The sequence below is a fragment of the Myxine glutinosa genome, chromosome 8 (genome assembly GCF_964187855.1).
Source record: "Myxine glutinosa chromosome 8, kmMyxGlut1.1, whole genome shotgun sequence".
In the NCBI taxonomy this organism is placed as follows: domain Eukaryota; kingdom Metazoa; phylum Chordata; class Myxini; order Myxiniformes; family Myxinidae; genus Myxine; species Myxine glutinosa.
In genome coordinates, this window is record NC_136268.1 from 112,631,908 (window position 1) to 112,648,383 (window position 16,476).

At 46.3% G+C, this 16,476-nt stretch overlaps 1 protein-coding gene across 4 annotated transcripts in view; it reads left to right on the forward strand.

The window, feature by feature from the left end:
* ZDHHC6 (zDHHC palmitoyltransferase 6) overlaps positions 1-16,476 on the forward strand; it is a 50,149-nt gene that overhangs the window by 8,189 nt on the left and 25,484 nt on the right. For 2 of the 4 annotated variants that reach the window (XM_078783689.1, XM_078783688.1), the window contains exons 2-4: positions 8,758-8,872; positions 13,480-13,639; positions 16,099-16,251. In XM_078783689.1, the coding sequence (XP_078639815.1) occupies positions 8,758-8,872; positions 13,480-13,639; positions 16,099-16,251 (428 nt within the window). The remainder of the gene's footprint in view (positions 1-8,757; positions 8,873-13,479; positions 13,640-16,098; positions 16,252-16,476) is intronic. The other 2 variants (XM_068125127.2, XM_068125128.2) reach the window with 2 other exon arrangements.

Consider the following 16,476-nt stretch of genomic DNA (forward strand, 5'->3'; position numbering starts at 1 on the left):
CGCGACTTTGGTGGAGATGCCGGGGAGGTCGCTCAGCGCTCGGGAGGGTGGCGTCTTGTCCTTCCAAGCTCGGGGCGCATCTCACGTCACGTCCGGCGCGGGGCCGCGTATATCCGGCGGGGAGTCACGCCCTCGCTCGTTAGCTCCGCCCCATATGGCATCGGCCCATGGCTTCTCATTGGGTGCGGGGGTTACCGGCTCCGCCCTTGACGAGGGGCCGACAGGGAGCCCCCTTCTGGGTAACCCCGTCGAGCACATGTTCAATGGCGGCCAACCGAGCCGGAGTGAGGACGCAAAGCCGCTGTTGTTGTGGTTGTTGTTGGAGCTTGAGATGATGGGAAGAGATGCGGGGAGGTATGGGAAGGTCCTAAACTCCTACTGGTGCCATATCATCACATTCTGGTGCAACGAAGAGTCATAATTAATGGAAACAAGTCCTTAACTGACATAGATTAAGAATAACTAGCAAGATGTCCTATAATTGTCTACGTGTGGTGCGGGGGACCTGGGCACGACATTTAATGGGGGAATGAAGGGGAAGATCGGCTCTAATGGGTGTTGTTTACAGACAATGGGACTAGGGAATGGGGTAAGGGGAGAGTTGGGGAGTATCGGAGAAGATAGGGGAATATTTACAAGCGGATATGGAGGTCAAATTCCATATTCGCAACATTGCACCCTTCTCTACCCTCGGGGCGTCCCGACCCGATAAATTTTTACCTACTTTAGTGTGGCACGCAATGTAGTTCCCTCTACTATTAACTCTACCCTGAGTGCGACAGTTTTATAGATATTCACAAATGAGTAAATATGTCCCCCTGCGACGTTGCACCCTTCTCCTCTCAGAAACACACCCACAGGATAACCGAATCCGGAAAGAATCCTCAAACTAAACATACAGCCGGTAGGGAGCATTATTTACAAGACTACGCTGATATTTACACTACGATCCAGGACCTGTCTTTGGAGGAACACATGCAGATGTTATGCATAGAGAGAGCGCGCTTGCCAACATCGATACACCAACCCACGAGTGCTCTGTGGCCGACGGCCTTTAATAACGTGCAGAGCACCCTTTCCCGAGCATCAACAGCACCACCCCACCACCAATCGGTGCAGTCACCATTGTTCATTGGAATCAAAATAACTTCAACAACCCCTAACCCTGCAGGTGTCTCTTGCTCTTCTTGTGGTGCACTTGGTGTTTAACTAAAAGTGGTTCACCTGTATGGCATAGGTGCCACGTTGACCCATAGGTCCATCCCCGGGTGGTGCTTGGCCGCAAAAGAGCTGCGGTCCATTGTGGGTGGCCACAAACATTGCGGTCCATATGGTGTATCGATCCAGGCAGCGAACAGCGAAAGTGCAGGCCCACAACTGCGCAGCCAGCACCTCTCTCTCCTCTCTCTCTCTACCCCAAAGCCAGATCCTCGGAGGTGGGAGACAAAAGAAGCAAACAAGTGAGTAAGGTGGTAAGGGCGCAAAAGTGCACGCAATATAAGGTAATGCACACTGGGGGCACATGGGAACCAGGTGAGACAGGTACGTTCCTATCGTACGCCCCCCCCCCACCAGGTAACCTACATGGCCCCTCCCTTACCCCTTACTGTATCCACACAACACAACACTACCCATAAACATCTACTTTACAAATCAACAAACATCCCTACTGTCTTCCCCGTTCCTCCCATATACCAAATTCGTCTTCTCTCCCTCCTAACCAATCAAATTTGCCATTTTCAACTCTCATCAAAATTTGCCATCTCCAACTGAACATCAAAATTTGCCATCACCAATTCATCATCAGTCCCTCCTAGGGAGGGAGAGATGGAATCACCCCAATGTCTCATCCACGTCGTGATGCGTCTCACAAATCCTCACAGCAATCTCATTTCCTGCAACAAACAAAGAAAACACAGGTGTGGAGTCATCATCATCACCACAGGTAAGTGGCTGCGTATGGTGCGACAGGTTCATCAATCCTAACTATCTCCTAAATGACTTTAACAACTTTACACTACCCGGGGGCTTTCTCCGGCCAAACCATTGGCCCTCTTACACTATGGGTTCTAAAAACCAATTCCCATTGGCCAAACTGTGGTGCTCTTCGATTTGGGGTCTCACTCCCCCGATTCATCTCCCGGTGCCCTCGCACAATTTCTGGGCTGCGGCGTGTACCTCTCCCAGTGGGTCTACCCACCTGCACACCTCCACCACTGCAGTTGCCTCCGAGCTTACCTGCTCCTCACCCTAACCTAACTACCTGGGGAAGGCCCTCTGGCTCTCTCCCCACTCCGTGCCCTCTCTGGCACTGGGCTGCCCGATCCACACCCGGGACCCTCAGGCACCCACTCACAACTACCGGCTCCCAGAGCCCACCTGCGGCCTCACCTGGCCGACATCCTCACAGTGGTGGAGTGCCCAACCAACTACACACACTAACAGGCTACACGCCCAGCCATTTCCACAACACTAATGCACCCATTCACAACACCATTCTGCAACCGCACCACAAATGCCAATATCCAACCACAATTTACCTGCACCCTCTACCTAACACTTACACTACCCGCCCCGGGTGCTCGTGAAAGGGGTCCACTCTTCCCCCATCCACACCTTCGCACCATGCACACCACTCCGTACCACTCACTCCAACTCTCTCCACACACCTGTACCTGCACACCTGTGCTCTCACACCTGGTGCCACCTGCACCCTTCTCTCCCCAAGCGCATTCGCGCTGATCCACAACACTCACTACTCATACACTGCTCCACACACCTGTCCAGTTGCACACCTGTGCAATCACACCTGTTCAATTCTCACACACACAGCATCATCTCAGCTAACTACTCCCTTCTGAAACTTGCGCTTCCCAGTCGTCCCTTTAAACTATTGCGCTCCCACGTCATTATCATCCACACTAATCTACCTGCGTCCCCACTACAGGTATCAGTCACTAACTAACCTTAACGTTACCTAATGTCAATCTCTTCTAGATCCCTACAATATAACCTAACCCACCCGGGCTAGTTTTCACTGCCATACACCCCATAAACTATAGCTCCTTTGCCCCACATGGGAAGGATGGCAGGGATGCCCCCCTTACCCACCGGGCCCATCGCTCACTACCAATTTTGCACATCAAATTTCAACAAATTAAAAATTTGCCAATCACTACCCATCATCTGCCAATCACTACTGCCAATCCCTTGCCAATCATCAAATTTTGTTTTTCTCTAATTTTGGGTCCAAAACACTAACCTCATCACCCAGTCGACTCACTAATACCTCTCGGTGCGCCAATCCCTGTCCAAAGCCCGGCTTCGTAAAGCCAAGCAATGGATGCTGGTTGTTTTGTGCCAGCGGCTGGATACGTCTGGCATTCGGGGCAGGGACGGGGGCTTACCCGGGCCGAGATCCCACGCACCACCTCGGCGTGGAGCCATCCAATGTCCCGATCTCGACCTGCCGGCACGTCTCAACAAAACGTGGTCGCCATAACGACCCTTCCTATCCTGCCGCCCGCTCCGCCTGGTGGAGCACGGACGCGGCCGTTCAAAGCGAGGCCCAGCACGCACCGAGGGCCCGCTTCGGCTAAAAGTCGACCTAACCTTTAACCCGGTCACCGTCGATGCTTCACCTGCTTGCTTACACCCCGCAGCCCGTTCCTTGCTCACACATCCAGCTGTGCCCATGCTCCTCGTACCTTTCCTTACACACCCAGGTACACCCATTCCACTCACAGCCTTGGTCACACACCTGACCACCGAACACTTTGGCACACATTCGTTGCTCGCACACCTCACCAATACACCGCTTCGCGCCCCTTTCTCGGTCACCTCCTTTGTGACGATCACAGGTGTGCTCTCACCCGCACACCCAACCACGTGCCTCACTACCAACTCAAATGTGCCTTCCCACACACGCTCTACCATTCCAGGTGTGCATCCTTTCATCCCAGGTGTACATCCTCGCTCACCCGTCACAACTAACTCACGCTCCATGTCACTCTCACTACTTTCACCTCCATTCCTGACAGCGCACTCACCCTTACTCTTGACAGCGCACTCTTTCCTCATGCACCTGTCCGTTACACACCTTTCTCGCGCACACTCTTGCGCACACTCTCCCGTCACACCCTCTGTAACACTCACCACAGGTGTGCATTCTTCCTTGCCTTTGACAGCGCACTCTTTCCTCATGCACCTGTCCGTCACACACCTTTCTCGCGCACACTCCTGCGCACACTCTCCCGTCACACCCTCTGTAACACTCACCACAGGTGGACACTCTTCCTTACTTCTGACAGCGCACTCTTTCCTCATGCACCTGTCCGTCACACACCTTTCTCGCGCACACTCCTGCGCACACTCTCCCGTCACACCCTCTGTAACACTTACCACACCGCGCTTCCATGTGCTCCCTCGCACACGCGCTACGACCGACTCACTCTCGCCAGCACACTCACTCCTTGGTACACACTTTTTCCTCACACACCCCAGAGTCGGACTTTCTCGCACACCTCCTCTTTCGCACACCAGACCTGTCGCACACTTCACCAATGGCCTCTCACGAACACCCGGGTCTATCTCGACCCCCAAGCTTATTAAATCACCTGGCGCATCATACGCACGACCATATTGGTCACCACTTACACCGGGGCCTCTTCCTCTTCGCTTCTCCTCCATCACCTGCGAATCCCTCATCCGGTTAACGAGCACATCACGATCCAAACACAGACTTTGGACCAATTCTTTTATCTCCTCTTTTATCTCTTTGTTATCCCCTCTCCGTCGCTTCTTAATTTCGCTCACCCCTTCTTCCACTTCTTCTAATTTGTGCCTCACCTCTTTTATTCCCCGGTACGTCTCCTCAAGCTCGTCCTCCAAGGCTACCTTGACCGTTTCCATGTGCGTCCTCACCTGCCGGTCCGTCGTCTCCATTACCTCTATCACCTCGTCCAACCTCGTTGTCAGTCCCTCACGTACCATCTGACATTCCCTCTTTGTCGCTATCAAGTCGTTTTTTATGTCGTTTTGTGTCGCTTTTAACCCTCCTAATACCGCAGTGTTCCTTTGAACCTGCTCCGTTAGTTCTTTTTGTCCCTCCGTCAGCTGTTCCACCTCCTGCGTCAGGACCTCTATGCCCCCCTGTAACTTTACAGTCCCCTTTCTCACCTCCTTTTCCATGTGCTCCTCACAGTGCCTCACCTCCTCGCGCACTCCTCCGACCTCCTCACTCACTCCTCTTCTGATCTCCTCTCCCATCACTTGCATCTCCTGCCCAGATGCCACCCTCATCTGCTCCATTTCCTCCCTGTGAGCATCCAGTTTGGTTTCTACCCCCATTCTGACCCCCTCTATCTGCTGCCCCATTTGGTTAACTTCCCTTTCCGCTTGGTCCCTCATGTCCCTCAATTTGCCTTCCATGGTGTTTTCTAACCCCTCTAACCCTTTTTGCATCCCTTCCATTTGATTCTCTTGAGCGGCCATTCTGTTTTCTACCCCCGTTAACCCATTTCTCACCTCTTTTATCCCATTGTCTAACCCCTCAAAATTTTTGTCTAACTTCCCAAATTTCTTGTCTAACTCCTCAAAATTATTGTCTAACTTCCCAAATTTCTTGTCTAACTCCTCAAAATTATTGTCTAACTTCCCAAATTTCTTGTCTAACCCCTCACCAGTACCCCTCGCTTCGTCCCTCATTACCCCCATTTGGCCCTCTAATCGCTCACCCTGAGCATCCATCCGGTTCCCCATTACCCCCAATTGCTCATCCAATCGGTCACTCAATCGCTTTCTATCAGCCCTCATTCCCACCATTTGTTCCATAAGGGCCCTCATTTGCAGGAGGAAAAGGTTCGAATCCACCAGGGGCGCTGCCGCGGGCGTGGACGCCGTGGCCACCTCGTGCGTGACAACGCTATTTTGCGACCCTGCCGCCCTCACTGCTTCGCTCTCCTCCTGTCCCTCATGTCCCTCAATCTGGTCCTGGACCGACCCTGCTTCACTCTCCCCTACCGGACCCCAGCCGTCTTGATCCGCCATAGCGCGACTTGCAAAATTCGAGTTTCGTAAAACAAAACAAATTTCGGCCGCTCCAAATTTTGACCAAATTTTTTTTTTCCTCTATTCGTTTTTTTTTTTTTTTCTTCAAAATTTGGTCGGGCCTCGAATCTCACTCCCGACACCAATTGTTACAGTACTAACACAATTGGTGTCCAAAATTTGGGCTAAATAAATTTAGTCCCAGGTTCGAATCCCATCTCCTGACTACCAATTGTTACAGATACGACTTTGATGGTATGGTGGGCCGAGCGGGATGGCCGCCGTATCCGTACAAGTTACCCCGATTGCACCCGGGGTTGACTAATCGCGCTATGCTGGCTCAATAAGAAAAAGAAGACACCCGGCTGGATTACAATCACACAATACGACACCAGGGATACGGTTCTCAAAGGTTGTTATTACAATTGCGGAAGGTTTAGATTACAGGGACAAGAGGGAAACATAGGAAGGTGGGCACTTAAACACACTTATATTATCCCCGGACAGACGACAGGTAAACGCGGGACAAGGCTCACTCACACGGGGTTTGATGGCCAGGAAAGCGGCAGTCGATGGCTCAGGTGCACCTGGCTCAGGGACAGAATCACGTACGGTGGTGTCCAGCAGATGCGGGGAGGTCGCTCAGCGCTCGTGGGTCGCGACTTTGGTGGAGATGCCGGGGAGGTCGCTCAGCGCTCGGGAGGGTGGCGTCTTGTCCTTCCAAGCTCGGGGCGCATCTCACGTCACGTCCGGCGCGGGGCCGCGTATATCCGGCGGGGAGTCACGCCCTCGCTCGTTAGCTCCGCCCCATATGGCATCGGCCCATGGCTTCTCATTGGGTGCGGGGGTTACCGGCTCCGCCCTTGACGAGGGGCCGACAGGGAGCCCCCTTCTGGGTAACCCCGTCGAGCACATGTTCAATGGCGGCCAACCGAGCCGGAGTGAGGACGCAAAGCCGCTGTTGTTGTGGTTGTTGTTGGAGCTTGAGATGATGGGAAGAGATGCGGGGAGGTATGGGAAGGTCCTAAACTCCTACTGGTGCCATATCATCACATTCTGGTGCAACGAAGAGTCATAATTAATGGAAACAAGTCCTTAACTGACATAGATTAAGAATAACTAGCAAGATGTCCTATAATTGTCTACGTGTGGTGCGGGGGACCTGGGCACGACATTTAATGGGGGAATGAAGGGGAAGATCGGCTCTAATGGGTGTTGTTTACAGACAATGGGACTAGGGAATGGGGTAAGGGGAGAGTTGGGGAGTATCGGAGAAGATAGGGGAATATTTACAAGCGGATATGGAGGTCAAATTCCATATTCGCAACAATATATAGAAGATTTGCTCAAATAGTTCCACGGGGCAGTTTTGCTATCCTGTTGTACAGTACTAGCAAAATTACTCATCACCAGTGACGGGAAAAAGCAGCCATGGTGGTGGCGAGAATAAACACAGAAGTTGACAGAAGTCAATTGTTCGGGGGATTTCAATCCATTCTGTAGCGCTCAACTTCACCAGAGGTGGCGCTATTCAAACCAACTGCAACATCGAGGCAGTATACCCCATTATTTTTTCCATGGATTTTAAATTTTAATTTCGAAAGAGCGACTAACCCCGCTTAAACTTGGCTGGTACAACCTTTTACCTCTGATAAATTTGGTCCAAAACCGTCCAGAGATGTAGGAGTGTACATTATAGGTAACAGACAGACAGATTGACATTTATAGTCAGGTTCACTATGTTTTTTCGTTCAAAATCATGGTAGATTAGCAAACCTATACATTTTTGGAAACGTTATTACATGGAAAATCTGAAAATCAATGTTTACATTTGCCAATTCCGACCAATTCCATTCGACCAATTCCATTCGACCATTCGACCAATCGCTTCGATCGACCATTCGACCAATTCGATCGATTCCATTCGATTCGATCGACCATTCGACCAATTCGATTTGCCAATCCATTATTGCCATTGACCGACCTTTGCTTGTGTGGAACGGACTGTGAAAACGATGCGGACTATATTGTCGGATACGACACACAGGACAGTGATGACGAACTCTAAATGGCATATTCTGTAATCGTGTATGTTTGATGCCATTGACTGCCTGTGTATATTTTGTCATTGACTGCCTGTGTAGATGTGAAGTTATACTGACTGCATGTGTATATATGATTTTGCTGACTGCCTGTGTATGTTTGGTGATATGAATTATTGTGACACATTTTTATGTTATTAACTGCCTGTACAAAATGATAACATGTATTTGATTATGCAACTTATCGCGAATATAAAGACAGTATTTTGCAATTCAAAACCTTTGATTCGTGTCTTACCATTCCCCATAGCACTAATTTGATACTTTCATTGGATTCCTTGTCCCTGAAAATATAGGTTTAGTATATTTTAAAAAGTTTTTAGGGTAATTAGAGGCAGAAATAGAACAAAATATGTGTTTTACAGTGGCCATTTTGAAAATCCAAAATGGCCGCCATACAGGTATCTCTCCAAATGTAAACATTGATTTTTAGTTTCCTTATGCTATAACCTTTCCAAAAATGTATAGGTTTGCTAATCTACCATGATTTTGAACGGAATATAATTTATTGACATAGTGAACCTGACTATTATAGTTATCGATGTATGTTGTACATTTTAAAACCACAAGGCTGATACTCGTGTACGTATTTGGTTTCTTGCTTTAGCTCATGGCTGTGCTCTTGTGCAGGCCAAAAGAGAGGACGAGCATTTCCTGCAGTTCTGCAGTGTATGTCAGGGGTTCAAGGCACCACGATCCCATCACTGCCGCAAATGCAACAGGTATTATATATGCATCTCTTCGGTGCTGTTATTTCATTCTGTCTATTATTACCCCACGCACGCAAAGCAAAAAGCGGGGTTAAGAAATTGGTTCACGTCTGGCCGTCCCTCATCAGTTTATGATCGTCTGTTTATGATCGATGAACAGCTTGTATTGAATGTTGTGTTTTGAACGTGAATAGGAAGACAAGTCTGCTGTTTTGCCATATTTTGGCTCTGAATTCGTCCTGACTACACATGTGCAGGGAGGAGTGAGATTTCTTTTTTTCCTCTCAGCCTTCCTGTCAGTCAAATAAAATTGGAAATCATTCCAAACAGGAGACTTGCTGAAAACTTACTGCAGTAATACCCAGAATTATATATATATATATATATATGAGAACCATAGCACGAGAGGGTGTGGCATGTGTGTTGTGGTGAAGAAGAGTGCCGATTATGGCTATGTACTATGCTGATTAACACTGTTCTATGGTGATCAATAAAACCTCCATCTCATAAACTGTAACTCAACGTTGTCTTATTCGTGTATAAGGGTGAGTATAAGACTGTTTCGGTGGCGCTAAACTTATGGGTTTTTTAATTTTAAAAAGATTTTAAAAATCATTTTATTTAAATTGAAGTACTGTATAGACTTGAACATTGTGCAGGGTATCGAGTTCTATGATCTCTCGAGTTGTCCTTCCTATAATTAATGGACGTGTATATGTGTGTCGCTACTCCTCCTACAGTTCTAGGCCCATTACATCTAGATTTGCTATGCAGGATCAGCATGACCCCATTTAGTGTATAGGGCTGTTTTTATCTTTGCTGGTGGTCTTGGGGGAGGGGAGGGGACGCAAATTCTCTATCTACAGTGCCTATAGAAAGTCTACACCCCCTTTCAAAATTTACACTTTTTGTTGCTTTATAGCCTGGAATGAAAATGCTTTGAATCAGACTTTTCCCACCTTTATTTACACATCGTAACCCACAACTTCCAAATAAAAAACAAATTCTACAAATTTCAAAAAATCAATTAATAAAATATGTCACCCACAGGGTGAACCGTATCTTGCCAAAATGTGAAAATTCCGTTTTTTCGTCATGACGTCATCAAATGACGTCATAGCGTCAAACTGTTTACAGATCTGGGAAGCACTCATCAAGGGCATTCATATGAGGTATTACTCGATATGGTACCTACGATTTCAAAATTTGACCTTGGGGTCAATAATTTTCGACCTCCAGCGCTAACCATGAAGGTCAAGGCCGATCGCCACCAAAAACTAATCAGCTGAGCGCCGGACCATATACTAGATTCCCATGAAGTTTGGAGACGATCCGATCAAAGTTACTCAAAAAATTAGTGTTTCGTCGACCTCCATGATTGACCACAAAGTGACCTTGACCTTTGACCTTGACCTTCAAAATTTTGTGTGCTGAAGGGTATCTCTATAGGACTCTGATATGCGAAGTTACATGAGTTTCCAATAATAACTGTGGTCTACAGAGTGATCTAAACGTGTAAAAAAAAAGATTAACCACAAACAAAAAAACAAACATACAAGCTGACTAATACATCTTGCAAAAACTTCGTTTTGGCAAGATAAAAATACAAAACTAGAATATCTTGGTTGCATAAGTGTCCATGCCCCTTACAATAACAATTGTACATTAGCTCAGGTGGAACCAATCACCTTCAAATTCATACACCAAGTTAAGTGGCCTCCACCTTTGTTAAATTGTAGTGATTCTGATTATTTCAGAATAAATTCCTCTATTCCTGGAGGTTTCCTCTGCTGGTAGTGCATTTCACAGCAAAGACTCAAGCATGAGCACCATGGACCGTGGAAATAAGACCTAAGGGCTAATGTTGTGGAAAGGCACTGATCCGGGGATGGGTATAAACGTATTTCAAAGGCCTTCAATATCCTTTGGAGCACAGTCAAAGATGATCATTAAGAAGTGGACAGCGTATGGTACCACCAAGACCCTGCCTAGATCAGGTCATCCCACCAAACTGTATGACCAACAAGGAGGAGACTGAGCAGAGAGGCCACCAAGAGACCAATGGCAACTTTGAAAGAGCTACAGTCATGCATTTATGGCAAAGACTGGTCACTGTGTGCATGTGACTGCAATATCCCAAGCACTCCACAAGTCTGTCCTGTACGGTAGGGTGGCAAGAAGGAAGCCATTGTTCAAAGCCTACCTTGAGTCTCATTTGATGTATGCAAAAAAAACACTCCAGAGATTCTGAAGCAATGTGGCAAAACCTTTTGTAGTTTGACGATACCAAGATGGAACTTTTTGGCTTAAATGCAAAACGTTTCGTGCAAACCCAACACAGCACATCACCCAAAGAACACCATCCCTACTGTGAAGTATGGTGGTGGCAGCATCATGTTATGGGGATGGTTCTCATCAGCAGGGACTGGGGCACTTATTGGGATAGAAGGGAAATGGATGGAGCAAAATACAGAAAAATCCCAGAGGAAAAACTGCTGCCCTCTACAAGAAAGCTGAAATTGGGATGCATGTTCACCTTTCAGCATGACAACAACCCAAAGCCCACAGCTAAAGATACACTGTAGTGTAGTGTCTAAGGAACAAAGAGAAATGTCCTTGAGTGGCCCAGTCAGAGCCCCGACCTAAATTCAATCAAAAATCAGTGGCATGACTTGAGGATTGCTGTCCATAAACACTCCCCATGCAACTTGACTGAGCTTGAACAGTTTTGTCCAGAAGAATGGGCAAATATTGCCCAATCAAGGTGTGCAAATTTGGTAGAGACCTATCCCAACAGTAATTGCTGTCAAAGGAGCTTCCACCAAGTATTAACTCAGGGGAGTGGACACCAATAAAGATATTCTTGTTTTGTATATTTAATTAATTTTCTGAAATTTGTCGAATTAGTTTTTCACTTGGAAGTTGTGGGTTACGATGTGTAAATAAAGGTGGAAAAGTTTCATTTAATGCAATTTAATTTCAGGCAATAAGGCAAGAAAAGGTGAAAAATTTGAATGGGGTGTAGACTTTCTATAGGCATTGTAAATGTGTATCATGTAGCACCACCTCCAGGTGGGAGCGGGTATTACAAGTCCCCAGCCTTCATGGTACAGTATTCCTGTCCCTGCATTTTCCAGTGCACCCCCTTTCCAAGCAAGGAGGTGTTTTGAATTGTAAGCAGTAGGCATGTTTTTGCTTCATGCACGTAACCCGGGTTATTATTATTGTTTTTTCTGGAGCGATTGAGGAAGCTGTCGGTTGCCTATACACTGCCCAAATATAGGTATGTGCCAGAAGAAAGTGCTGCATGCATAGGAAAATATCGCCTGTCGGGTGGGTACTCAGGGACTCAGGGACTCAGGCACTCAGGCACTCAGGCACAATATTGAAACCTATTCCACACAGAAAGGATACTTATTATAATTTTTCTTTTTGTTCGTCTATCATTATTCACAGGGGTTTACTTTTAGCATTTTACACCCACATAATGTCAGGATAGTTGAATGTAAACTACATATCGAAGAAATGGGTTTTGAGCATGTATCAAATGTACTTACTTTTTTGGCCTGGACTGATTCAAACATGTTCACCCAATCTGCTGTCAGAATGTATGCTTTTAAGTTTGATTCTTTGTTGGAGGGAATCTATGCAGTCCAGTTGTCCTTTTCAGTGGAAAGTGGTCAATAGTAAGCTGGTCATTTAATTGGGATACCTGCACACAGAATCCTTAGGTGTGCCCTTTGTTTCTGAAATAGAAGCGTCTAAAATATCTCGCGCTATATAAAGATTTAGATTTTTGCCCTTGTGCTAGATTTGAACATACAAGGTCGAACAATAAAGTTCCAGGACTGATGGGATTTTTTCAACAGGTGGCTTGAGTTTCATAATTGGATGTGCATTGTAATTTTCCTGTCAGTACTGTGTCAGCTGTGATTATATTCATCGGTTGTGTTTTTTAGCCGTACTGGAGTTTTGTTAAAAGTACAAGTGTTGCATCATGTTCTGAAGATGAACGAAAAATTTATGCAACAGAGAATTATCATCAAGGTTTTGATAAGATTGCACTAAAGTGGCACGGATATTTTCGACAAGTTCAAGTTGATGTAATGGGAAGCTGCAATGTCAAGATCTCATGTGTTTGAGTGGGAAAAGAGGTTTGTGGAAGGGAGAATAGACATTAATGATGACTCTCAGTCAGGATGCTCATCATTTGCCACATCAGATGAAAATGTTGGTTTGATTTGACTGATGTCTGAAACTACAATGAAATGAATTCATTTTGCATCAGTAGAAGATATCCAGAGAGCTGTGACCAAAGAGCTAAATGGTGTTTCAGACAACAACTTCCGAGGTTGCTTTGAAGCATATCAATGACGTTTGCAAGTATTATAGACTTCCAGGAGATTACTTTGAAGGTACCACCAAACATAATTGGTACGTTTACAATAAAGTTTAGTATTGCTTTAATCCTGGAACTTTATTGTCGGACCTCGTATGGTATCGTATCGCAACATACCATTGTACTGTGAGCCGACTGCATTGTACATCTTAAGTAGATAAATGGATGCCATTGTTCTACTTTGAGGAAGTGATCTTGTATTATAATCTGTGTGCTGCAGATGTGTTATGAAAATGGACCATCACTGCCCCTGGATAAACAATTGCTGTGGTCATCAAAACCACTCCAACTTCACATGGTTCCTACTGTTTGCACCACTAGGCTGTATATATGCTGCAGTCATCCTGGTTATGACCATGTACACACAACTGTACAGTCGGGTGAGCTGTATTTGTGGGCCAGCGAGACATTTGGGATGCATACATTTTTCCCCTCGCAGCATGACAGCGTGACAGCATGATAGCATGACACCATGATAGTTGCTGCAGGAGCATTGTAAAAGCTTCTCTTCCAGGGTAATGATTCATTATATATGTGAACAGTACGAGGAGGTCATTGTGTGTTGGTGGTACCGGGTGAGCTGTGGTATTGTTGCGTACATCGGATGCATGTTTTCCTCCGCCACCGAAAGTGGAAGGAGGTTACATTTTCACCCTTGTTTGTCTGTGAGCACGATATCTCAAAAAGATGTGGATAGATTGAGTGAGATTAAATTTGGTGTACATGTTGGATGCATGACAAGGATGAATATACAGACTTAGCATTTAATATGGAATATTTTTTTTTTCTTGACTTGGGTTTAATTTATTAACTCAGTATATCAATCTGGTGAGTTTCTTTTACACTTTGGTGATTTATTTGTTAAAAGAACCATGTCACTGATTGTCTGTCGCAGCAAGAAGTCAACAACAGGATTATATCACAGGTGGCATGGCAAAATGTACGGACAGGTGCATTTGATGATTGGCTTCACAGTCGGGTAGACAAGGGTTGTTGCGTTCTGTATTAGTGGAAAACAACTGCTGCACGTCTCCAAAAGTTATTGCCGCTTCCTCTGGAGATGGTCCGTCAACTCGACAATGCTGTTTGTCATGGAGTGGTGGCTTTACGAAATTCTGGCATGAAACAGTGTGCTATTGCTCGGCAGTATGGCATCACTCAAGGTCAGGTGTCAAAGATCCTGAAACGAAATGCTCAGAGGGGTGTCCCTACTCCAATACCAAGGCCAGGACGTCCCCGCAGAACCACAAGGAGGGATGATCGCCAGCTGCACCGGTTTGTCCGCAATGGCCGTACCAAGTCAGCTAATCGGCTTAGGGCTGAGTGGCAGCAACTGACAAATGTGCCTGTATCCAGAAGGCTAGTGAACCAACGACTCGTTCAAGCAGGCTATCGTGCCAGGCGTCCCCTGAGAAAGCCACGCCTGACCAGACAACACCGCCAGCGCCGATTGCAGTGGGCCAGAGAGCACCGTCAATGGCAGCCAGGACACTGGAATCACGTGATCTTCAGTGACGAGTCTAGATTTCTGGTCTATCGTCAAGATGGCCACGTCCGTATGCGCAGACAAGTGCATGAAGCCTACAACAAAGACTGTATAGTGCCAAGAGTCCAAGCTGGAGGTGGTGGGGTGACCGTCTGGGCTGCTTTTCATGCAAGGGGCAAAACTTACCTGGTTGTTCTGAATGGAAACCTGAACCAGTTCAAGTACAGGGCCATTCTGGAAGAAACATTGCTTCCATTTGCTAGTGCAGCCTTTCGAGCAAACTTTGTCTTCCAAGATGACAATGCACGGCCTCATCGTGCTCGCATGATCCAACACTTTCTTGCTGACCGTGGTGTAGAGCATATGGAGTGGCCTGCCATGTCCCCAGATATGAATCTGATAGAGAACTTGTGGGCAGAATTAACGTGTCAAATCGACCACTTGGACCAGCAGCCGACCTCTGTGTGTGAATTGCAGCAGGCTATTGTCACTGCATGGCAAGCGATTCCTGTCCAAACCTTGGCAAATCTCGTGAACAGCATGCCTCAACGTGTACGTGCTCTCCTGAATGCTCGTGGGGGTTACATGAAGTAATGAACTGTAATTTTACTGTCCGTAATCCCAGTCGCAATTTAGCTTTTGTTTTTGTTAAAAAAATTTTGGCTAATGTGCAAAATAAAGAGATACTTCTGGAAAACGTACAAAAGTTTAACACGGTACTGTCCATGAATTGAGTTCGATATCAGTTTACATCACTTTCGAGGATCAATTTATTTGTTTCGAAATGTCAAATGTGGTTTTTGTTTCTTTTAAAGGTCACATTAACAAAATCTAGAATAATTTCAACATAATTCCAATGAACTTTTGGTTCTAAGACATCTTGAAAAGTAAGTTCACCCCCACAAAAAAAAATTCCATATTAAATGCCAAGTCTGTATTAGATTTTGGTGAAGCTCTGGAAATGATTTTTTTTCTGGGATTCTTCACTTGAAAGATGGGGCTACAACAATATGTAGCACAATATTTCAAAAAGTTATGGATGGGTTATGACAAAACCTCGTGGATGAGTTTGGTAGGCAACAAGGACAAGCCGATTAGATTTTGGTTAAGGTCCGGATGCAGATCCAGCCTATCAGTGGAATACAAAATGGAAACTGTTCAACTTGGTGGCGCTCTACCGAGTGTCATTTTAGTTTACCATGTGATTATTCGACCATGACACACTAGCTTGGTTACATCTGTGTATATATAAATGCATCATAAACTTGCAGGGACTTTTTCTGATAAGCTGATCACTCTTTGGCTGATTAATCTGTATATGAAGAGTGCAAGGGCTGTGCTTGTGCCGTGCAGCTGTCCTTCGAAATGACCAAGATGAAAATCGACATGTCGGTGCCGCAGGTTTCGCACGTGCCCTTTGGCATCTCTGCATTTGCGGCATCTCTCTTCGCACTTGGCTTAGCCCTTGGCACCACGATTGCAGTTGGCCTGCTCTTCTGCCTCCAGGTGGATGCAAGCCCTCTCCCCATTGCTGTCCTTTTTGACACAGTATTTGGCATATCAATTTATGCATTACTATTCTTAGTTTGTGGAGTGTGTTCTTTGTTTTCTCTGTCTTAGGTCTGTTTTCTCTGCTACCTGCTTGAAGGGAAACTTTGATTTAGATTTACACAATTAAACCTTGTGTTGTGCTTTACATAATTTTACTCGCATAAATAAAACGATAAGGCC